This window comes from Electrophorus electricus, chromosome 13 (assembly GCF_041902795.1).
Source record: "Electrophorus electricus isolate QZ-2024a chromosome 13, ASM4190279v1, whole genome shotgun sequence".
NCBI lineage: Eukaryota > Metazoa > Chordata > Actinopteri > Gymnotiformes > Gymnotidae > Electrophorus > Electrophorus electricus.
The window spans coordinates 14746464-14773377 of NC_137509.1; the positions used below are offsets into that span (position 1 = coordinate 14746464).

A 26914-nucleotide genomic window follows, 5' to 3' on the forward strand; every position below is an offset into this window, starting at 1 on the left:
GGTTGAGACATGGCTTAAACAAATCTCACTCAGGAATCATTTACACTCATGGCAACAGGAGTGATCAGTGTAAAACAGACTTTGATGCTGGCTCTCCTACACAGACTTGTGTCTACGATCTTCCCAGGATTTACACCAGACATTCTGATGGTGGAACTTATTACTGTGCTGTGGCTGCATGTGGGGAAATACTCTTTGGAAATGGAACTAAAGTTGATGTTGAACATAAAACCACTAATAAATAGTGATTCTTTTTTTGTGTATATATATATATATATATATATATAATGAATGGGAAAAATAGACCATTGTCTATGAATGAATTTGATTTTAACCTATTGCTTTTGATAATAATACCAGATGGATTGTTATTGTTCTGACAATATGTAATGTGATCTCTGTTATTATCATCAGAGTGGACTGCTATATAAGAACCAACAGAAAAGTTAGTTAAATTACATTGTATTTAAAGATTAATCTATAATACTGGAGTCATTTAAAATTTTAACATAATATTTTCACAAATATATTTGAACATCATTACTTATTTTTTTCCATTCAAAGTTTCAAGACAAGGTCAAGGTCGCTCGACACCAAAATAAGGTAAAAAAAAAAAAAATTCATACATTTTCCTGCACATATAAGTAGACTTAAAAAAAACCTCCAAAGCTAATTTTACTATACTCCTATTCTCTGCATGGTTTATAACACATACTCCTATTCTCTGCATGGCTTATAACACATTTTGTTCTCTGTCAGGTCGAAGACACAGATGGATTGAACCATGCAGCTTTGAGATTTGCTCAGAAACCTTACACCTCTGGAATATCCAGTTATGAACAATTCAGATGTTTATGCTCAGGTCAAAATACAATAGAAAATTGAAATGAGAACATTTTTATTTTCTGTTTAATGCCATATTAGTCTCTCTATTTACATGCAGCATGACGGCCACAAAACTGAACTCCTGTTTTGGTGATTCTAGCCTTGTTTCAAATACAACTCAGATGAGCCAGACAAAGTGAACAGCCCCATTGTCCATGCTAATCAATCCTCCTTCAGTCATGCATAGTAAAAACAATTTAAAAAGCTTAAATCAATTAAAGTGAATTTGTTTTTGTCCAGATAACATTATGGAAATCAATGGCTATTATGAGACACATCTTCTGACCAAAATGATATTCCAGGAAGTTGGTTAAGTGACTAACCCAAATATGTTAAGGCAGAGTTCATAGAAATCTTGGATTTTACATTCCAGAAACCAAAATCAAAGAGAGTGTCTTTGATGCTCTGAAGCTAACCTGTTTCTGACAGGTTTACTTAACCTTAACTAGGGGTTACACCCATGTTACTAATGCAAAAATGCATACATGTAAAAAATAATTCTGTACATTTTACAATATGTTACTGGCAGCATAGATACCAGTACAGTAATGTAAAATGGTAGCAGTGGTTAAGGTACTTATTTTGTAATTGGAAGGTTGCTGGTTCAAGCCCCACCACTGCCAAGTTGCCACTGTTGGGCTCCTGAGCAAGGCCCATAACCCTCAGTTTCTCAAGTTGTACTCAGATATAATTGTGAGTCCCTTTGGATAAAAGTGTCAGCTAAATGCTGTAAGTTTACAGTAGCTAATTTTCAGTTTGTTACTGTATTATGTTATTACAGTATTTTCTTGCCTACTGTGAATTTTACAATAAATTACTGCCAGCAAAGACACTGTTAATTTACAGAACTTAAACAAATTTTACAGTGTGTTACTCTATAAACAATAAAATTACATTTGCTTTTAAAGCACTGCACTGCTATGGCATTAACTGTGATGTTTAATGGGTTAAGGAGGATGCAGGGAGAAGGCACATTGAACAGAACATACGTTTTAATAAAAAGCATGACTCAACACACACACAAACACAAACACACTACGTGGGTCAAACACTGACAACTTTGATGATACGACACAAGGCTTATATGCACTCATGACAATTACACACAACAAGGATCAGGTGCACAACACAAGAGGACGTGGAAATACGGAAGCACACACAGACACACACAAGGGGGTAGGGGCCGTACCATGACAGAGCACCCCCTCAGGGTGCAACTCCCAGTGCGCCAGCCTACCGAGCTGCGGCCCTGAGACCAACACCAAAAGGCGACGTCGGAGGACCAGACAACCCGCCACGGGCCAGCGCGAGCAGGGTAGCAGGGGGAAGGACAGGGACTAAGACGATGACAGATACAGAGAATGAAAATAGAACACTGGCAAATTAACGTATGCTTACTGATGTTAAATTTAGACTTTGGTGGGGCACAGACAACGGCAAACCAGATTGCACCCATAGATTGTGTAACTCTTTTAGTTTTCAAACTATAGCCATCAATCTAGCTGACCCATAGCACCAAACAGAATGTCATACTGACTGCACTCAGTATGAGTGTATCCTTTCATTCATCCCTTCATCCTCCCATAGGAACCCATAAATTTTATAACTCTTTACGCGGAAAACATAGACCAACTACATTTGCTGTACTGACTGAACTATGCCAAATCACCAAATTGCTCTTTATACTGATGCACTCATCTATCCACACATCTATCCTTTCATTCATCCCTCCTTCCATCCTCCCAATACACATAAACCATGTGTGTATTGTGGAAAGATGTTATTAATGCTTGTAGGGTCTGGAGGGTGATGCTGGTGATCAGGTCTGGAAACTTGAGCATGAGAAGGTGGTAACAGTAATCAAGATCTTGAATGTTTAGTGTTAGCATAAGGGTCGGAATATCTGATTGTGACAGGCAGTGCTCAACCGTTTCTTTGTTTCTTTGTCAAACAACTTGAATGAAGAAACGCAGCTTTTACCGACACTCTTAGTTAAAAGAACAGTAGCAAAACAACCAGATATACAGATCTTATCATTTTTACAATGCCTGCTTATTTATTGAAGTTCTAATTTCATGTTACGTTCACAAGCTATTTTAAACCAAAGGCTCCTAGACATATTTCTCTGTGAGCCAATAAACATGCACAACCCACAAAAACATTTTGATCAGTAGTGGTGGATATGAAAATGTAAAGAAAAAGAGCTATGCATTTGCTTACCTGATTCTTTCTAATGGTTTTCAATGAATACTGTATGAAAATAAACCACCAATCAATCAATAACCTGAGCTGGTCTTGGTCTAACTCAATACACCGTAATATATAAGGAATTATGTCATGAGACCTGAGAACATCAGAGATGAAGAGGGGGGAAGTTTCTAAAGATTTTAAAATCAGGGCGATCAAGCTGGTGGACATTCCCTTAACAACCTGTGGTTTGCATTGATATTTTGTCTAAAGTATTTATCTTAGATATGATCTCCAAACCTAATGTTAACTACAGCTAGATTTCAAGGACAATGTCACATTTGTTAATCAGAGATTATGGAAGATTATGGAAGTACACAAAATTTGGATTTAGTGGCATGGAGTATTAAAATGTACTTTATAACAACGCAAAGTCATAACTCGACTTGGCAGATTTTATATAAGTGATGTGATGGTTCCTCCTCTCTAGTAGTCTCTGCCTAGCAGTCATGGCCACTGCATGGCTTTTGTTTTTATTCTTTTATAGTTCCACATGCTTTGTGTTTTGGTTTCTGTGCCATGCCCCTGCACAGGTATCCCGTGTTCCCCTTTTTTTGCTGTGCCACCTCAAAAGCTTTTGCAAAACTATTGCAAAGTGGTAGACCATTTACTCTGGTATGGCCAAATCATACAATGGGGCAGTGTCAGCTCAGTGGTTAAGGTAGTTGACTTGTAATCGGATGGTTGCTGGTTAAACCTCACCGCTGCCTCTGTTGGGCCCCTGACCAAGGCTCTTAACCCTCAGTTCAAGTTGTACCCAGTCATCATTGTAAGTGGCTTTGGATAAAAGCATCATAAATGTAAATTGTTTTGAAGGGGACCTTGATTAAAGGTGATTGGTACAATGCCACTTTTCTTTGATGGTCAATGGATTATCCAACTGACATTTGCAGCATGATACATGCCTCTGATGTATATCACCACAAATGCCTATCCAGTAGAAATGGAACATTAACCACTTGTCTTGTCCCAAATACCTGACCATTAGATTAGGTTTGAAAAACAGAAAAAGCCTAGTGAGCAACAGCTTCCTGGGTGGAAATGCCTTGTTGATGAGTGGGGTCACACAAGAATGGCTAGACTGGTTCAAACTGAGAGAAAGATACCTCAAATAACTACTCTTTATATCCATGGTAAGCAGAAAAGCATCTCACAACACCACTGAACGCTGAGGCAGATGGGATACAACAGCAAAAGCTCACTATGCTACATCTAGTCATGTCAGCATAGAACAGGAATCCATTTCTTGTGTAGGTCTTTCACTCTGGCATGCAATTTTTCAATGTCTCTCCACTTGGAACCAACTTTGAATGGAACTTGAGTCTGTAGCTTTCTTTTTTGATCTTGTATTTTTGTAAAACAGCATCTTTTACTTTCTTGTAGTCATTAGAGTGCTCACAGTTGATGTATGGTGATGTACACTGCTCGAGTTTTCTCACTCAACAGTGGGATTAAGTCTAGAGTCCAGTCCTTATAAGGTCATTTACAGGTTTGTGAATTATCCTTTCATAGGTTTTCAGGTAATGTTCTATGTCATCATTTTTTGGGAGGGGGAACATCTTGGGGCCTATCCAACCCATATACATTGAGTGTAGGTTAAAGTTGTAGTGTTCGCTTTCTCTTTTACAGTTTGTCTCAACAAATTGTGTCATCAACTGCCACTCGCTTTCTAGCTTTATCACATTTTGAAATTGCTCGAACTGATGGTGCAGTGTCCGCCATCTATGATGATGTTACAGAATTTATCTGTTCAGCCTTTCCTCTCTTGTTTGCTGGGCATACAATTTCTCAGTTGGTTGCTGAACTGGGACACCATGTTCTCTTTTCCTGTATGTGTAACTGTGTTCTCTTTTCCAGTATGTTTATATATATATATATATATATATATATATATATATATATATATATATATATATATATATATATATTATATATATATATATATATATATATGTACAGCTCCAGAAAAAAAATGAGACCACTCTATTTTTTTCTTAAATCAGCATCTCCACATGTACAGCAGCCATTTCGTTCAAGTGTTGAATTCCTTTACAGACTCACCTCATTCTACTTAATGAGATGCTAACAAAATCCTATTCTAAACCACTGCTGCTGTCATCACTATTCTCTTGTTATAGAACCAGCTGGATGAGAAAAGAAGTTCTAGAACTAACCAAAAAGTAAGTGTACTCAAAATACAGCTACAGATCACACCAAAAGAGTTGAAAAGAAAGGTCCTTAATGAGGAAAAGAAGGGTTCAATTGTAGCTTTACTGTTAGAGGGATACAGTGAGTGTCAGCTTGTTTCTATCTTGAAAACTTCAAAAATTATGGTTTATAAGAACTAGGTCAAGCAACAACCACATGGGACAACAACAGCTACAGACTGGCAGAGGTCGAAAAAATGACTCTCTAGTGACCATGATGATTGCCATCTCATTCAAATGTCACTTAACAACCGTAAGATGACGTCAAGTGACCTACAAACAGAATGGCATGCAGCAGCTGGGCTGAGTTACACAGTTTTGCAAAAGATCATAAGGATTGGACCATAGAGGACTGGAGTAAGGTCATCTTCTCTGATAAGTGCAATTTTCAGCTTTGTCCAACACCTGGTCGTGTAATGGTTACACAGAGACCTGGAGAGGCCTACAAGACAGAGTGTTTTGCACACACTGTGAAATTTGGTGCACTGTGAAATTCGGTGATCATCTAGGGGTGTTTCAGCAAGGCTGGAATCGGGCAGATTTGTCTTTCTGAAGGATACATGAATCAAGCCACTTACAAAACTGCTGGAAGAAAACTTGTTTCCTTCTGCTCTGATAGTGTTCCCCAACTCTGATTGTTTTTTTTTTTTTTCAACAGGACAATGCTTCATGTCACACAGCCAGGTCAATCAAAGTGTGGATGAAGGACCACCAGATCAAGACCCTATCATGGCCAGCCCAATCTCCAGACCTGAACCGCATTGAAAACCTCTGTAATGTGATCAAGAGGAAGATGGATGGTCACAAGCCATCAAACAAAGCCATGCTCCTAGAATTTCTGTGCCAGGAGTGGCGTAAAGTTACCCAACAGCAACGTGAAAGACTGGTGGAAAGCATGCCAAGACGCACCAAATATTGATTTCTTGACTCATCCCATGTTGAAATATTAGTACTTTGTTGTTTATAAATGAATATGAGCTTGTTTTCTTTGCATTATTTCTGTAACTATTGTTATTTTGACCTTTAGTCATTTTCATAAAAAAAAACATGCTCTAAAATACAATATTTGCATCTGGAATTTGAAAGAAATGTTGCCAGTATTTCATAGAATAAAAGAAAAATGCTCAGCCTGGTCAAACACATTGCCATCAATTGTAAAACTAAAGAAACTGATAATTTTGTAGTGGTCTGTTACTTTTTTCCAGAGTTGTGTATATACATATCACTTCCCTTCTCCATGGGTCAACATAAAAGGGAAACAGCACTGAACATAAAAATAGCCTGCTTGCTGATATGGTAAGTCACCTTTCTCAATTCCATAATTATAACAGCCTCTACGGGCTTGCTCTGACTGGATGGTCTGTTGGCTTTTATACACTAATTATCCCATCACTTTCCTGTGGGAAGAATCAATGCAATGATTAAAATTCACAGTCTTAACTATACAGTTAAACGATATTTTAACATTGACAATACATTTTTATGCAAGACAGTTTAAAAATGAATTGTGCATCAATCTCTCATTTTGTTTTTGGTTTCACATTAAGATTTTTCTTGTCAGTGTGGAAGGTTCTCCCACTCCCTCAAGGACGAGGTTGGCCTCTTCCTCTTCCAAATACTTTGGAACTCCTTCAGCTGCTGCAAGAATACTACAGCTTCTGCTATCTCAGTAGATTTCATCAAAATCTATGCCACGACTCTTCCACCTAATAGAGAAGATTGTACTATTGATTTCCTGCCTGATTCCACAGTCTCCCCACAGTCAAGCTTGCCCACTGTGTTATGCTTAGGAAGCAAGGCCATGGAGGAGTACATAAGAGAAGCACTGGCTCAGACTGTCTGAGTCCCCAGCAGTCACCACATTCAGTGGAGTCAGTGACATTCTGTAGAACAAAAGACAGGAAGAGGCCATTCAGCACAATGCGAGACCATTTGAAGTGAATTACTGCTACACTCAAATACATGTGTTACCAGACACATCATTTTCTATGGGTTTCCAAGGCTGTATATATTTTATTACAATGAAACTTATGTATAGATTCAGTGCAATAAATATGTGAAGAATTGCTTCACTGGATCCATAGCTGTTGGAGCTTGGTTTTGTCAACAGTTGTCACCTGATATGATGCATCTGAAATTGACAAGAAAATGTACTAATATACTATACTTATTAAATACTAATAATTTAGAGAAATGGAAACAGAAAAATCACCAGAAAATGAGAGTGATTTAAAAAAATACAAATGTAGCTAGGTTTTTAAGGACATATATGACCCAGCCCCTCATTGTCATACAACCAATTAAACACTGTGATGTCAGTATCCTTTGATGTTCTCACTAGTCATTATTCTGTGCAAATGAATACATGGGCAGAGTTAAAGGATTATTCCACCAAATCTTTATACAAAGAGCATGTAAGTGGAACAAATTTGTTTTGTGCATGCCTCTCTGAAAACAGATGCATTTCTTAAGTACTGGAATGATATGAAAGGTGACCATCAGAATAATCAAGTATTTATGATTTTATGTGGATATTTTAAAAGTGAAATTACAGATTAAGGTTAAACTGTTTAGAGGATCTGTCTTTGGATTCTACCAGTCTATTAATATGATATTGTTCTTAAACACACTGGCATAAATTTACTTTCATAAACATATATTTCTACAAAAAATGTTTTTCTTCCAGACTTCATTGAAAAATGAGGTTCCTGTTCTTGATTATATCCCTTTACTCAGACTGCTTTTGTAAGTTAGATTTTCTGTTTTAGTTTCTCATATGATTACAGTGTCTTTTTCATTTAATTTTTATGCATATATTCTCTTTGCATTTTCAGATGCACAATGTCAGGTGGTGGTGGTTATGCAAAAGGACCCTCTTATAATGGCTGAACTTGGAGCCAATGTGACAATTCTTTGTAATTATTCCTCCAAATTTATGAATACAGTTTCATGGTACAAGCAGACTATCGGAATGAGACCACTACTAGTTGCAGACTCTCAGCGCTACTCAAAAGAAGCCACATTTTATAATGATTTTGACAAAAACCATTATATTGTACAAACTGAAGACAGTAGTTGTGCTTTGAGCATTGTGAAAACAGAGCAGTCTGACTCGGCGACCTACTACTGTACTGTGGCTTTTATGAATATCATTACTTTTGGAGATGGAACCGTTTTGGTGATCAAAGATTCTGAAGGTTAGTCACACTTTCAACCCAAATGCTAATGCAGAAATAAGAATTTTAATTGGATATTATTGCAGATATTTATTATCAGACATTTTGGATCAAGGTCATTTTATTTGGTAATATTTTATGTTACACATTAGTTGATTACTTCTTTGTTAAAGTTATTTATTGCTTCTAATTCATTACTTTTTAAGGTGCACATTATTCCAGCTACACACTTCTCCAGCAGCCTGTGTCAGAGCCAGTTCATCCAGGAAACTCTGTGACTCTGCAGTGTACAGTCCTCACTGAGATCTGTGCCAGAGGACACAGCGTCTATTGGTTCAGACATGGTTCAGAAGAGTCTCAACCAGGAATTATTTATATCAATGGACACAGCAAGGGTCAGTGTCAGAAGAGCTCTGCGGCTTACTCTCCTACAGAGAGCTGTGTGTATGAGCTCACAAAGAGGAATCTCAGCCTCTCTGATGCTGGGACTTACTACTGTGCTGTGGCTCTTTGTGGAGAGATACTGTTTGGGAATGGAACTACACTGTTCTTCAAAGGTAAGGATTGCAATATAATGTCAGTTGAAAAAAGCAAACCCTAGATCAACATCCTACTTGGTGTTTTAACACCAGGTTAGATCGATTAAAGATAATACATAGTATACTTATAGATAGCATACTTTTAAAAATTATAGATATTTATAGACTACTGTAAAATACTGAGTGGAGTTAGTTTCCTCCCACATTTCAGTGTTGTGCATGTTAGCATAACTTGGTGTCTTAGCCCAACATGCATGTGTGCCTGTGATGGGCTGGTGCCCTGTCCAGGGTTGGTCCCAAAATTGCGCCCTGTGCTGCTGAGATAGGTTCTGGTCCCCCTGAATTGGATTAAGTGGTTTGAAACATGAATTAATTAAACTGTGTATTCTCAGCTATTTATGAATACATAAGATTACATCATCTATAATTATTCAGTTTTATTCCTTTTATTTATCGGAAATAAACTATTTGGGCGAAAGTCTAAATTACTGTTATTGCATATGACTTTCAATATGCAGTACAAAGAAATACAGTAAATAATTGCTGCTTTCTTTTCCATGCAGGTGGAAGTTGTATTCAACAGATGAATATGTTGTCCAGGCTCTCCATTTTAAGATCTCTGATTCTTGCTGTCATGCTTATTACTCTTACAGTGCTCCATTGTTTCTTTAAATTAAATAAAAAATATTAAAACATGCCTAACAAATATTGAAAATGTTACATATATCTTTACATATCTTCTTTCCACTTTTAAAAGTCTGTTAAATTTTGACCACATGATACATGTCACTTTATTTGATTTCTTCTGGAGATGCATTATGATTATTGTCATGGAAAATTCAATTTCCCTTGCCTCATTGAAATAAAGAATGTTGAAGTAATATCTAAATATGCTTTCAAGTTTCAAAACACAATGTTCGCACAATGTTAGTCAATACAGAAGCTGCAAAAACAGCCCATTTTTAAATAACTGTCTCTGAAGGAAAAGCTTATTTACATATTTCTGCCTATTCAAGGTACAGCAATTTAGGTAAATGTAAATCTAAAATTAATTACTTTTTGTTTTTGCAACTAAAATCCAGACAAATGGAAGTCCACATAAAGGAAAAAAACATTTTTTAAAATGTAGGATATGGGCCCTTTAATAACCAGCTTGAAGATTTACATACCTCATTCAGAACAACATGGTGGCTTGGTGGTAAACAAGTTTGCCTCTCAGTACTAGGGTATTGGGTTTGTGTTCCTCTGGGTGGCGTTTCCATGTTCTCTTTGTGTCTGGGTGGGTTTCCTTCAGTGTCTCTGAATTACTTCCACAGTCCAAAAGAACATGGAGGTTAGGTGAACTGCGTATTATCCTACCTTCCAGTGCCTGATGCCATCCCCCAGGGGGCTATGGTTTCAGGCTGAGAATATTGTGGGTGATGCTTCTCAATTGTGGATTGACTGGATCCTGTGAATTGTTTATAAAGCATTGTTTGGTACTGAGAAAAGGGTTAATATAACTGTAACAAATAAATCACATACAAACTAAACTTTTGAGTCTGGTTTAAAGGTTAAGTGTTTGAATCTCATATACTGACTTTTTAATGGACAATTCAACACAAAGGAACATACATATTTTAAGTTTGATACAGCCAGAGTTGTGCTTAATTGTTCTTCCACATAGCTTTTAGCTAGCATACTGACAGAGAAATTAATAGATGACTTTGTAAAATAAGAAATATGTTTGAATGGCAATTAACCCTCAAAGATATTAATTTATTCCCTCTCTGCAAACAGGATGCGGAGAAGAGGCATGATTAAACAGACGCTTATTCCTACAGACAAATGATACATACAACACAACACATACACACACTTTGTACACCTTAAACACCAACAAACACGTACTACAAAACAGGAGACATATACACACACAAAATGATTAAACATAATACAGAACAGGTGGATGACGACAGGGCATGGCAACACAGATTAACACACACAGACATGAAGACGTTTGAGGAGGGGGCGGGAGGTAAACCCTTAAGCAGGTTGAGCCCGAAGTGCTGGGGGTTCATCACCCTTGCAGCCCATGACGTTAGTCTAAGAGGATGGATCCCCCTGAGGTACCACCTCCATCGAAGGTTCCTCCTCACGATCGGACCCCGGGTCCGACTCCAGAGTGACATCACTGCACTCCCCTCGCTCTTCATACTCATACTTCTCCCCTTCTTCCCTTTTTTCTTTCCCTTCCTGGGCATCCTTCTTTGGTTGGTGTTTCTATGACGATTCGTTGCAAATACGATGTGGCGAAGAGGCACGATTAAACAGACATTTCTCAGTAGGATGTCTATATCCACCAGACAAACAAATGTGCAATGATGGCCTATAAAACAAATGCTTTTTTATAAAACATTTTTACATTGCAACTCATTACAATTATCGGCAAGGACCCCAAACCTACTTCCACAACATGAAAGCAAAACCTACAAAGATGTTACAGATATCACCGAACTGCCACATAACTGAAAAAAACTTTTTGCCCAACCAACTGTAAAGAAGAGAAACTCTAGTGGGCACCAGCCTGGTGGGCCTTGGAAGCTGGAGGCTCCAGTTAGAGAGCAGGGCCTGGACAGGTATTTAGCCAACCATAGGTTTATTGGTTAATTTAGCATTGTTTGGTAGAAGGAACTTCTGGGAATTAGCTGTATGTATGAGGTGTAGTTAGACTTGTGTGAATGATTCTGTATAAGGGAGTTGGTATAGATATAATAATTAAAGTAAAGTAGAACTAAAGTAGAACTTTAAAAAGCTAGGCATCATGATCAGAACATCTGTAGGGCCAGTGGGTTCCAGTGAAAGGTCTCCTGTGCCATCAGAATCATGTGACTTAAGGCTTGATATGTCATTGCTTATTCAAAAACCCCTTTTCCATCATTATTTTTTTATTTGGGCTTTATTGATATTCTGACTTTTCTGCCTTGTTCTAACATAAACTGTTTTATGTCATATTTGGATGTGTTGGGTTTTTTTCAAATTTTGTTTCACAAAAACCTGGTGGATAGAAAACCTGCTTCTTTTATGTTTTTTCTTGTTTTCTATTTTTTATGTAAAAGGATCATATTGTGTTTGAGCTTGCATACATACTATTCACATTCATTTAAATGACTACATTCTAATTTTTTAATACCATAAAAAAGACCTCACATGTGATGCCTAAGATTGCAGCCCCTGAGCCACACCCACGACTGCCCCAACCATCTACTACCCCCACACCCCAAAAATAAATCATTATTAACCACAGAAGTTAAAAACATTTACCTCAATATTAAAGAAATAACTTGACAATGATTGAGAGTACATTTTTAAGCTGATATATGAGCCAGCCCTTCATTGTCATACAACTAATCACTTCAACGTCAATATTATTTGATCTTCTTACTAGTCATCTATGACTTACTAATCTGTGTGCAAATGTGCAAAAGGAGCATCAGCACTGGACTTGGGTTCCTGTGGGCTTGAAATGGGGAGACAGAACACAAGAACTAATGAGAGACAGGTGACTGTGATTAGTATTCTGGTGAATGGGAAAAAGGCAGGTGCAGTATGTGTGTGTGTGTGTGTGTGTGTGTGTGTGTGTGTGTGTGTGTGTGTGTGTGTGTGTCCCTCTATCTAGTTGCCTGGAGAATCATGACATCATCATTCTGTGCAAATGAGAAAAATGGTTAAAGATTGTAGATCAAATTGTAGATTGTAGATTGATTGCAGACAAGTAAGAAGATCAAATAATATTGATATTGAAGTGATTAGTTGTATGACAATGAAGGCCTGGCTCATATATCAGATTAAAAATGTACTCTCAAGCAGTCACGTTATTTCTTTCTTATTGAGGTAAATGCATTTAACTTCTGTGGTTAACAATAGTTTATTTTGGGGTGTTTAGGATTGAAATACATGTTTAAATACATGAACTAAACAAGGTAGAAGGTGTGGACAAACAAACGAGGGGTGGAGAAAACGAAACTATTGCATGGAACTAAAATACACATGACAGGGAAAACATGGAACACAGAAGTTGGGAGGGACTAAACGTGACACATCTGTTGGTATTTTGAGCATACAATTGATCCAACAAGGGGAAAGCAAAAATCAGAATTGAGAGTAACGGGAAAACTAGGTAAAAAAAAAAGGAAAAGAACACTCAGTATGTTCAGGTAAACTGGAGGCAATACTTCACAGAAACAAACAGTCTTAGAATGGCTTATATACATGGGAAACAGGTGAACTCAATATGCAGGTGATGAGGCTGTGATGAACTGTCGATGATTGGGTCAGTAGCCCTCCTAGAGTCGAACAGCATGTTGGGTATTGTAGTTTGTTTGTGTCTGGCAGCATGACAACAACAAAGAGGAAAGAACACAGCACCCTCCCCTACAATAACAAACTGTTTATATATATATATATATATATATATATATATATATATATATATATATAATTATAATTATAATTATACTGATGAGTATCTCTGTAGCATCCATGTAAAACAAATCTTAAAATAACACAGCATGAAGAACAACTCATTGACGTATCAGTTGTAAAAAGCGCTATATACATATATTTGATGTTGACTCTGACTAGTGAAATTAACTATGGGTATTTTCTGATAGAACAGCCATAGGTTGATTTCTTGAGTTATGCCTTTAACCAGATTAATTGATAGTTGAGGATAGGACAATACAATGAACTACGACTTACAAAGTGCTTTGCCATCTACTCATAGAATGTATCCAAGCCAGTACAGTACAGTAGTACAATTCAAGATGCCATTGAACTAGAATACTGATTTGATGATCTTTATTGGATCATCAAACATCATAATTGTAATTGTGGTTATAATGCTTATCAGAATGTTACAAAAGTATGGACAAAAAGGTACGGATTTGTCAACTTTTCTTATATATTTGCACATGAATATCCAGTATCTCTAAATGTGAAACTACAGTTAATTATACTTTCTGATTGTTTTCAAGACTCTTTAACTGCTCAAACAATACAATTGAATCAGGTAAGTATTTATTTCTGAATTGCCACATAATTAAATTGATGTTATTCAAATCTCAATAAACCTACTTCAAAAAAGTGGTCTCTCATTGTATGACACAGAACGTTCATTTGAAATCTGACAACTAAAGTTTCGCATTGTTATGAATTTTATTTTATTTTATTACTCTTGCAGGTTGATGACAAGGATTCCTTGAATTATGCTGCGTGGAGTTTTTCTCATAAGCCGGCATATTCAAAAAAATCAAGAGCAAAGCCCATTAAAGACAAGTTTGTGTATGCACAAGTCAGACTGTGAAAACTGCAGGTTTTATTTTCCTTATAAGCAAACATGTAAATACACTAGATACAGATCTGATAAAACCTGTCCAAATACACTTGAAAACATAAATTACCTCACAAATACACATGAAAACATAAAATACCTCACAATAAAATTGTTTTTATTGCAGTTTAATATTTATAGTTCACAAGTCAGTATATAAATATGTTGATTCAGCATATTTATCACTCTCTCACTAATTTCCCGAGGCCTTTGCTTTGTGTTTGTGTGTGTGTATTCTCATAGGTATGAAACCAACATAAAAACAGATTCAAAACATTTGAATCACTAGCCACTTAGTTTTCATGTTTTACAGTGTTTAAAATGATGTTTAAATAAAATGTTATAAAATATAACTTCAATGTCTTGATAGAACATCATGCTTCTGTTTTAAAATAATCTGTGGGGAAACAGGATGTACTACTGTCAGATGGAGTGTGTGACATGTGCACGGAGGGAACGAGATGCAAGCCCACATTCAGAATGTTTATATTCTCCATAATAAAACAAACACAAAGCAGAGGAGTGAGTGAAAAAAGAGGCAAAGCACTTGCATTAATTCTCAAAGCACTGGGCCACAGTTGATTAACACTTCCTGTTGGCTTGAATAGAGAGACCAAAATGTAAATGAGGGACAGGTGCATGTAATCACTAATTAGGAGACTTTGGAAATTGTGGTGTGTGTGAGAGTGTGTGTGTGGTTGTTGGCATGTCCCTCAGTCTGGATGCCTAGTGCACTATGACAAAGTGCACAAAGCAGAGATTTGCACATAAGTATAAAACTATAACAGTATTAATGGTCAATATTGAGCTGAAGACAGCAAAAAACGCACCAGCAATAGTGTTTTCCTTAGATATGTCAGCTCTCTGTCAATTGAACTCTCTCCACAACAAATTGCTGATTACATGTCATGTAATGTTTCCAATGAATTTCTCATTACTTAATAAGTCTAGAACAGTTTTCCCATTCTAGACCTTGGAAACCCCCCAAAGGCCACATTTTAGCCCTGTCCCAGTTCACAACAAAGTCAAAGACAAATGAATTTATATAAGACATTTGTCAACCTTTTGTCACAAAGCTGGGTCCGGATACCTAATGAGAAACCCATAGGCAACAGTGGGAAGGAAAAACTCCCTGGGCTGAATTAAGGAAGAAACCATGGGAGGACCAAGACTCAAGGGAGCCCACCTACCATTCGGCAGCTCAATTAGTAGCCAGTCCATGCTTTATTACATTACATTGTAGATGGAGCATCAGTTATGCCAGTGGGTCTGTGGGTGGAATGTTTCTGACATGGCAACATCAGTTCATCTACTGTCTACTTTAGTTCATCTATAGGTGGGGCCAGAACATTTTCTTAGATGCTTTGTCACTGATGAGCAGTACTAGTTTAGCGTTGGTATTATCTCCACAGTAGCAAATAAAACAGAAAGATGTAGGTTAGTTCTGTAAATATGAGCATCATATGAATAGTCCTTATACAGTAGACATGCCAGTGTTTAGCATGTAGCTCCAGTAGGTTTATCTGTAGCAGCATAACTAAGGGAAGGCCAGAGGGTGACCACAGTCCTGAAGGCTCTCTGAGACTGGGGTGATGGTCACCATCTTTAAGAAATGGATCAGGAGAATTTCTGTAAATAATAGAGGTAGCACTTCTCAGTCTCCCTAGGAAAGTCTATGGCGAGGCAAAGTATTTTCTGATTGTTGAGCCTTAGGTTCAAGCGAGACAATGATTTGCTTCTCATGAAACAGTGGACCAGCTCATTACCTTCTCCTAGATAGTTGAGAAGCAGGGGAATTTGACATTCCAGCACACATTCACTGGCTACTTTATTAGGTACACCTTGCCAGTACCAGATTGGACCCGATTTTGCCTTAATAATTGCCTTAATGTTTAATGCTTTTTCCTACCACTGCTATGCTGATGACACTTTATTATTTCTTTCTTTTCTCTGACACGCTGGTCTCCAGATCTCAGCATGCTTGACTGACATTGTGTCATGGATGACAGCCAACCACTTGACGCTCAACCCCAGTAAAATTGAGCTTCTGTACATCCCAGGTACTCCCAACTGTACCTCAGTTTCCGTCGAGAACTCCCTGATAAAACCGTCTGAAGCTGCTTGTAGCCTGGGCATAACTTTGGACAAATAGTTGTCGTTCTCAACTCATGTTTCAAATTTAACCTGGTCTTACAGATTTCTCCTTTGTAAAATATGAAGGATTCTGCCCTTTTTCTCACAGGAAGCTACCCAGGTGCTTGTGCAGTCTCTTGTGATCTCAAAGATAGACTACTGCAACTCGCCACTTGCTGGTCTTTCTCCAAGAGCCATCAGCCCTCTACAACTTGTCCAGATTGCAGCAGCTGCTCTTCAATCTTCCAAAGTTCACACATGTTACTCTGCTGCTGCGCTCCCTTAAATCTGATGTATGCAGTTACTGGAAGCCAATTAAAACTTTGATGCTTGTCTACAAAGCCAAAAATGGACCAGCCCCTCCATTCATGACGTCAGTGCTCAAAGCCCGATCTGTACCTTGAATACTTCGAACCTCAAGTATGGCTTTGCTTGAAATACCTTGCTTCAGGTCTCATGGACGACAAGCACTGAGACTATTTTCTGTCCAAGATGGTGGAATAAACTCTCACTTGCTGTCTAGACAGCATAGTCCCTTGCAGTCTTCAAACGCAGACTGAAGATCCATCTATTTGTGGAATATGTAAATGACAACTGACCCTGCTCCCATGACTGACTAAATTAATACTTATTGTAGGGTATTGTTTATTACACTGATGTTGCCTAATGAATTCTATCACTTATTGTTTATTACACTTATCATTGTTTAAGAGAGACTCTGTGTATTTTGTACTTATAGGCATCAGCAGTGATCCCTGTATTTCTACAGTATTCTAGATCATTTGTATATTAAACTCTAATCTGCTGTATTGGCTAGGATGTATTCTATGACTAAATGACAAAGCACCTTTGTAAGTAGCTGTGGATGAGAGTGTCTGCTAAATGGCACAAATGTAAATGTAAATTTAATAGCATAGATTCAACAAAGTGCTGGAAACATTCCTCAGAGACTTTGGTCCATATTGACATGACAGCATCATACAGCTGCGTATCCATGATGTGACTCTTCTGTTCCACCACATCCCAAAGGTGCTCTATTACATTGGGATCTGGTAGCTGTGGAGGCCATTTGAGTAATTGAGCTCATAGTTATGTTCAAGTAACCAGTTTGAGATATTTTGAGCTTTGTGACATGGCATGTTATCCTGCTTGAATTAATCATCAGAAGATAGGTACCCTTTTATCATAAAGGGATGGACATGATTAAAATGATGCTCAATTGGTCTTAAGGTGGCATAAACATTCATCACAAGCCTGAACTGTTGATACGAGGCAGGATGGAGTCATGCTTTCATGTTAACACAAAATTCTGACCCTACTATTCGAATGTCAATGCAGAACCAGGGACTTATCAAATCAGGCAATGTTTTTTCCAATCTGCCATTTTACAACTTTGGTGAGCCCATGTGAATTGTAACCTCAGTTGCCAGTTCTTAGCTGACAGAAGTGACACCTTCAGTGTGGTCTTTCTATCACCTTTCTATCACCTCAACCAGTCTGCTATTCTCTTCTGTTCTCTGGCATCAATAAGGCAATTTTTTGCCCAGTATTTCAACGTACAGGCAAGCGTACAGGCATGTGTGCCTGAACTGGCAATGCTAATTGTAATATGTTGTCTGCAAATTGCCACCTAACTTCTCCAAGGGCCACATCTACCACAGCAAATGTTTTGATGATTTGTCTTTGGTCCTGGACCATTTGTTTTATACCTTTTAGGATGCTGTCTGTACAGTTTTTCAAATTTCAGAAAATTAAAAAAATTATCAGTGTGCTCAACACATACAAAGCATGTGTCTAATTGGAATTGCTGTTGCATCTGTTTATGTAGTTATAAATATATAAATGATAAGGGAGAGCCCATATCTTACATAAGGTCAAGGTTTCTATTTGTTTGATTACTGTGTGTATTTGTATTAAGCCAGGTTTACACTGTCTGATTTTATTGGTTTTATAAGTGTGTTACATGTCAGACTGTACAAGATGATGCTAGTAAAAGATGGCAGAATTCTATGCCAAACAGTGTGATATTGTTTTTGAAGTTGACTATATGATAAGATTCTCTAATGGTAGATTAAAGTAAATGAAATTGCTTCATTCAGCATACATCATCAATGAGCCCACTATGGCCAGTATTTTAGATGCCTTGTGGGTTTCACGTCTCCCAATGACATCCTCTCTTTGGTGGCCTTGTAGATTAGCCTTGTAGGAGCAGTCTCACTCTGATTTTTTACATTTTCTGACACTACCAGAACTGAAAATCATCACACAAAAGTCTCAGAAGCACTAAATTGGCCAAAACAGAGTATGTCACACTATGCATTATATGTCCACCAATCTTAACTCACAACCAAAGATTTTCATACACCATGCATGATTTGGCTTACAACAAAATACAATCATGATGTGTGCAGTGGGAAGTCAGCCTTATACACATCTATATAAAGTCTATATACAAAGTACCTGTGTCACAGTAGCCTGGTCCCCTACCGGGAGGGACACTCCAGGCAGGGACCATACCATTTACCTGCCCCACTCTCAGTCACCAGTCATTTAATAGGAGACACCTGCTCCTCATTCTATATCTCCCTATTTATACTCCTACAGGTTCAGAGGGAAAATGCTGCACATTAGCGGACAAGACCACGAGCGCCCATCAGTGCAATGCTACTCTGTTCCTGGAGATTTAACGTGGCTTCTTTTAGTGTTTGTTCAAATTACATGGAAAATAAAGAACATATCAGTTCGACCTTGCCTCTCACTTCCTCTGTGCCGCCTAAGTCATAATCTATAGCTGAATTACTGATTAGATTCACTGTTGACTACAGCAACAGTTACTTCACCATTTTTGTGGTTTGCAGGGTTCTACATCAGCATTAGACAATCAAACTGTTTTTCTATTATTGAGAGGCCTGTTTTTTGTAACAGACGTGCAGAAAGAGATCTGTTTACAAGCAGTTGATTCTTCGTAGCTGTACTTTAATAGTTTTACATTAGGGTTAGACTTTAATGCAGGCAAACTAGGTGTAGGTATCCAATTTATGACCTCCTATGCTTCAGGTCCTGTTGTAAATCGCCACTAAAGAACAGCTGGCCAGATACACACTCATCAATGGCCAATCAAGTCATTCAAGTTATCAATGATGTGCAAGACTCAAAAAACATAGACGCATAATAATTAAAAATATTGGAATATTTCACTGGATTATATTTTTAAACTTAGCATGAACCTGGACAAAGACTTCTTGGCTATGGAGACAGCTTTAGTAATCAAATATATGAAATGTGGTAAATTGCAGTGACCACACAGATCACCCCCCTCCCTTTTATTGCTATCAGTCAGAAAAATTATTTTCATCAAAATCCCTAAAAATCAAAATCCCATCAAACAGGTACTAGGTAGGATTATCTCTTTAATCCTCAATAAATTAAAAAACCCTCTTGAGTGAACCTCTTGAGTGAATTCTCATTCATCGAATTCTAAACACTGGTGCTAAAATCCTTGATAAAATTCTGATAAATTGTTCAGAGGGGGTTCTTCCCATCATCATATCACCAGATCATACAAGTTTTTGTAATGGAGCAGGGTTGATCAGGGGTGAAGCACCCTGAGAGACTGTGCCCCTGGTGAACACCCTAGCAGAATAGGAACTCTTAGATGGACTCAAATGCAGATTAGGTGGAACAAGGATGAGGAATGGAAAAAAAGAAGGACAACTGAAGAGGAAACAAGCCAACTAGGACAAGATTTGAACCAAAATAGCGGGGTACAAAACACATGGTGTTACCTGCTACACTCCTGTGAAGGTGAGCGGGGACTTGGGCATAAACAACATAGGTAGCGAGTGAGGGGAGTGCTTGGTGGTAATGAAGAGAGGACAGGAGTTGTGGGCTCACCCAAACAGATGAGATTTATGAGTATCAAAGACCGCAATTTCTTCTAAAGAGAAACAGACTTCTAGGCAATTTAAAAATTCTATACCATCTGCACTGGTCTAAAGTCAGACTTTCTAATGCCATCATAGACTCCACATGTGAACAATGCAGGCAGGTCTAGCCTCTCTGCTGCACATGTTTTAAAAATGTCTTACACATTCTAGCAATTTTCATGTCCTACGCATTCTGGGAAATCATCTTTGAGACCTTCACTAGGATATCTGAAAAAGTAGAAGAGCCATCCCCATTCATTGCATTATTTGAGGTGGTCTGGCAGACACCCAAACTGTCATGCTGGCTTTTTTTTCTTTCTCCTGCCAGGATACTGTTATTGTTTAAATTGAGAGATGGGTAAGATCAACTTAATTTGCTGACTGCGGTGAACCAAAGGTTATGATATGCTCCTGAATTCAGACTGAGCATGAAATCTGAAACTAAATGAAATCTCTGGTTCAGTTTTTTTAACGTATTTTATTTTCATTATGTCTTTTGAAGACCACAAACTATCCCCCTCTTTTTGGAGAGACAGTAAATCCTTTGAGAACAAATCTACTGAGAACTCTATATAAGATATTTTCTTTACAAACATGAACAAACAAACAAGCAAGCAAACAAACATGTGCACACTGCGTTATAAAGTTCTGAAAGCATTTGAAGGCCTTTCTGTGGGAGACAGATAATCAGATAAGACCTGAAGCCTTGTGTACTTTTACCACAAGCTACGAGCTCCTGGGTCAAATGACAGCAGCACATGACTACACAATTTGGCAGGGAGAGTGGCATAACTGAAAACTCAGTGACAGAATGTAGCTGTGGTTTCCTGCAGAGTGAGGGACAGGAAGAATGAGACTGAGGCATTTGTAACCTACTCCTGTAAAAGAGTGACTCCTGAATACTATCTAAAGTTCACTGAACATGCACATGATTTCAACAACACGTTAACAATGCAGGATCATTTTCTGCCACATGCTATAATAATGCAAATGGAGTTGTTTGATTTTATGGTATTTTTCTATGCTCCATTTCTCCAGGCTGGCTTTTTGTTCCTGCTGCATTTGCAGGATAACACCTGTAAGGTATGTGCTTAAAAACACAAACAAACAAAAACCCCTTGACACTTCTATGCCATGGATAGAAAATAAAACTACAAATTATTTTCTCATTTAATTCACCATAACTTGCAAAATCTCTATTTGCAGAAACAAAGCATGGGGGAGTGTATTTCTCAGTGACTACAATTGTCATTTTAAAGATTATTTTAAAATTATTAATAGTATATTTTAAGTTTTATGTATAAAGAGTATTTAGACTATTTAACATTTCCCTTTTGTCAGATTATATATATATATATATATATATATATATATATATATATATATATATATATATATATATATATATTCTGTTTGTCGGACTAAGTATTTTTATTTTCAAGATCAATTAGATAGAGGCGGAGGTTGTGTTTAGACAAACCACAAGCTCCTGTTCAAATGACAGCAGCAAATGCCCCTATAAGTAGCTGGTGTAAGTGGAAAAAAACTGAAAAGGAGGTGTCAGAAAGTGGCCCATCACTTCCTATTGAATGATGGACAGGAAGAAGCTATTCATTGTACAGCAAGAACCGCTGAGCTGAACAACAGCGGACCGGTAGATTTATTGGAGGTGTTTACCATTAACCAGTCATCAGTAAATAACTACATTATTTTTAAATGCTGATTTTTTTTTGACAGATTTGATAAAAACAGGCATTATTATCAATATTATTATTTTAGTGAAAGTAACTTTATTTGATTGTTTGGGATTAAATTTTTTTTTAATTATATTTGTCACCATACTAAAATACATTAGCATAATTAAATATGTTTTTAACTGTCTTACTTTAAAAGTGAATAGTATTCACATTTGAAGAGAATTGCTTTCATTTTACTATACAAGTATATTTTTTTGCTTTTACATCTACAACTTTCTGCTGCATGGATCCATCCTCATTACTTTAAAGTGAGGGAGACTGGATAACCTAAAATATCTGAAATTTTAAATTGAACCACTAACAGCCCAGTGCATCTTTTAGTTGGCCAATAAAATCAACCTGTTGCTCTCATGTTGAAGCTAAAAAGCTTTATATAACCATACATCAACAGGTTTAGGGTCAGAAAAATGTCAAACAGATCTAAGGTTGTATTGCCTGTGGACACTGCTCCACTCTTGGCTTTATATGAGACATTGTTTAAATAATTAAATGGGAAAAATAATTTATTCTTAAGGTCTTCTAAATAGAATAATACAATAATAATAGAATACACAATACTTTTATTGTAATAATAAAGGACATTTAAAAGCAAGTATTTTTGTGCGTTTTACTTTTGTACAATCAACAGGAATTATAAATACTATGGCTACTTTTTTAGTTAGTTCTTTTGATTGATATCTCCACATACACATCAGTAGATGACTTGTGTACTTTCTCAACATTTATTATTATTCTTATTAGTGTCATCATCATAATAATCTCTCCACTGTTTAATTCATCCAGCTAAAATGTTACGTGTAATTGCACATATAGAGCAAAGGCTCAGGCTGCTGATGTGCATTTGTATGGCTAGACATGCAGGTTTGCATGAGAGGGCCCCTTGGTTTGAGTGTTTCCACCCACAAAATTGACCAGGCCTGACTTTTTTCACACCCCGTGCTGCAGCACAAAGTGCACTTTGCTTCTCTTTCCACAACCACTGAAATATAAAATACAATGACTTGTTTACTCCAACTAAATCAAAAGAACTAAAAGGAGAAGCATGATGCTTTTTGTTTTGCATTTAGAGTTTATCCATACTCAAGACTGTTTTGGTAGCTTATTTTTTTAAAGTTGGCTTTCAAATATTTTATTTGTTTAGAATCTTCACACATCTTTGTACCTAAAATATTAATGCTAAATATTACTTTAGCATCTGTCATTATGACAAACTATATCATTATTTCACATCTTTATGACCTTTTAATCCATTTATATCACATTTAAAAAATATATATTTTTGTACACATATTGAAAAGAGAAGAGTAGTCAAGTTGTGGGAGGGCAGGCTTGACTGATATAGGCTTAAACACCAAAATAGGGTAGCTGAGCACCACACACACAAAATAAATCCACAGTGAAAAATCTATTAAGCTGAAATTTTAAAAGCGTTTATTAACTTTAGGGAAAGCTTAGGTGAATTCCAATAAGTTTGTCAGTCCACAGAGTGTTTTAATACACAGTCTTTAAGTGGTGAACTGGTACATATGCTTCCTGTTTGGACTTATTCCAGTCACATATGTATCTTGAGTTAACTCGACTGTGAACTGTGAGTAAGTGTGAACTGTAATGGAAAGACAGGAGAGATAACCCTCAGAGGTAAACATCTCTCTGGTATAGGATCTGCAGAGAACCTCTCACAAAGCATTAAAACAAGGAAATAAACACATATTTATATATTTAAACTTGAGTTATCCTAATTTGGTATACAGAGGCAAGACAAGTCAAGGTGAATTTATTTGTATAGCACTTCACACAGGGGGACAATTTAAAGCATAGGCCTACTATAGATTTGGACTATAATGAAATTATATTTATATTTGTTTTGTGCCAAGGATAAGATTTTAAGAACTGTCTCTAATAAAATGCATCAATATGACAATTCTCACTAAATTCTACTAAATTCTTCTAAATTGTAACAAATTATGTCACACAAAAGTTTTCCAATCTATGAAAGCAAAATGAAAAGTTCAGTAATACATTTTTTATGAGGACACAAATTTATTAGAATTGTGCTCCTTAGGGTTTTTTTTTATTATTATTGTCATCAACATAAAACACTCTTAAATTGACTGATTTATGTGTTCATCCCATGTAAAATACATATTTTTAATTCTGTTATAAAACAGAATTGCAAATAAATATTTTTACTCTTAGAAAAAAAAAAGTTATCTTAGTCATCATTAAACAATTCACATGTTTCGTGTATCAAGAGCGTACTCAAAACTTAGAAGCCCAGTATGAGTGTGTGGGTGTGTGTATGTGTCGTAGTTTGACTATCGGCCTTTCTTTTTACACACACGACAGTAAAACCACAAGAACACAGTTCCCACCAGAGACCCTAGACCTTTTTCCATAAACAGAAACAAAAAAACTTATCTTGTTTACTGCTGACTGATCTCATCTGTTAAGCCTTATAAGAAATAAATATGACAAAGGGTAAATGCAACAAAACAAAGGCTAAATGCAAACTAAATGCAATATTTATTAAGCTTCCATAGATGGAAAGAAATGAAGAAACACTCTTTGTGAAGTAAAGTTTACATTTGTTATGCAGGATATTTGCATGCTTGCTTTTAGCAGGCACACACATTTAAAAAAACTCAACACAAAAATTGCAACACAATTTGACCTTTTTTTTCAAACTGTATAGAAATATATATATCATAAAACCTAAAAACCATGCATGGTAGAAACATTCTAAAAACAGAATGTTTATAAATGATTCTCTATAAAAAAAAAGTATTATAACATGTATCTATTTCATTATAACACATAAGGCTGTTTTTACACTTCTGAAATGAACAATGGATGGCTTTTGCCTCAGGATCATCCCTCTTAAGTGTCCAGCAATAGTCTGTCAATATTAAGGAGATCAAATTTCCTTAGTACCACTTTTCCATACTATAATAACATGTGAGTATACTGGAATGAGTGAGTATCACTGAGGACCACTGTAATCAGACAGAAAATATGTAAAAACAGAATAATACCATGGTTGCCCTGAAACATAAGGGAGATAAGTAGAAGTTAGGTGTTCATAGCTGTCATTAGTCAAAGTGTATTGCCACCCTTAACATAGACATGCGGTTTTATAAATACTATTGAAACAGACTACTGTAGAAGCTGGCTGTGCCGCATGTACTTGGTTCATGCCACTGAGAAACTACTGGCAAGACAATGAATATTCTACTTGAGAGATCTATTTACAGTATACATGACAGTTGGATTTTTCCAGGATTAATGGCCTACTAAGAAAAAGTAGATTTACATATTTCTGTCATCAAAGAGAGCTGTGATTTTGTTTTGGCTGAGCTAAGATATGATTTTAATAACTTGAATGAGTTTAACAATTTGCAGTAGTCAGGTTTCATTGTAAAGTTTGCTGTTAATATAAACAGTTGCTGTAAAATATGTACTTTTCACTGTTTCAGCAGCAGTTTGTTCTTTTAAAGAAGAATCACACATAGGCAATGGTATATCCAAATAGTTTGTTATTCAAAAATAGGCATTTGTTAAAACAACTTAAGAAAGAAGAAGTGTAGGGTCAAGAGGTCAGCAGGTGGCATAACTGATAATCTTCTGTAGCATAAATGTTTGTTTGCCTAGATACTGATTATCTATCTCCCCCTGCTGCTGAGAGCTGGAAAAACAAAGTTCAATAAGAATAAAATGACACAAATGATGTTTGAGCTTGATGGATGTAAAAGTGATGCATTACTGTCAAATGAGGTCAACACTGATAAATAAAAAAAACAAAACAAAAAACTTTTAAATCCTTTTAAACTATGTGCAGTTTGTGGTTTTTGTAATCAGAGAAATTATACAACTTTCAGTTTTGTATTAATATACTCTTTCAATGACTATATCGACATAGCTGTGGTAAAGCATCCAATTTTAATTGATCTTTGATAACTGTGTGTGCATTGAAAGGACTTTGTGCAGATCAGCAATGAGGTCTCATATCAACTGCAATGCAGGCTGTAAACAAAAAGCTGCCCTCAGGGACTACAGGTACTATAGCAAAAGCAATATCTCTGGCAAATCTTCTTACAAATTGTACAAATTATATATTGCATCTGAATATTTTTATACATTCAGTATTGAAAAAAACATGTATGGGTTTTCACATATGCACCTGCCCCAGGGTTACTGATGATCACTGTTTAGTGGTGATGTGTTCTGGCCTATTTTTGGCACGGATGCTGAGCTTGAGCTGCACATCTTAATCTGCGGTCACCCTGTTGCTCTAAAAATTGAATGGAAACAAACAGCAGGCGGGCCAGCTGTGTCTTACACACATCTGTGGTTAAAAGTTTCCAGAAATTCTTTCAGAGGGACAAAATGCAGGTACCAAAAGCATGCACATGCTGAACTGAACTGCTGGGCTCTGTACATGTTACGTATCTCATTAGCCATTTTGACTTTGCTACTCTAAACCAGGTTCTTACCTGGGAATAGGCCAATTTAGGGTCAATTTAGAATACCTATATAAAAGTTTATTCTCACAAGTCTATTTCATGCATCACTGTTGTTTATTGCAATGAAATCCTTTGCCTTTGCCAAGGCAAAGACCATCATATATCAGATTCAGTATGTAGTAGTGCATTCAGTATATACTAGTGCATTGCAGT

At 36.7% G+C, this 26914-nt stretch overlaps 1 protein-coding gene across 1 annotated transcript; it reads left to right on the forward strand.

Moving 5' to 3' along the window:
* The first annotated feature begins 7712 nt into the window (after positions 1-7712).
* Positions 7713-9981, forward strand: LOC145643501 (uncharacterized). The gene is made up of 5 exons (XM_081694927.1): positions 7713-7753; positions 8026-8084; positions 8174-8536; positions 8722-9072; positions 9618-9981. The coding sequence occupies exons 2-5, from the start codon at positions 8039-8041 to the stop codon at positions 9743-9745; spliced, it is 888 nt and encodes a 295-aa protein (XP_081551053.1). The 5' UTR covers positions 7713-7753; positions 8026-8038; the 3' UTR covers positions 9746-9981.
* Positions 9982-26914: the final 16933 nt, after the last annotated feature.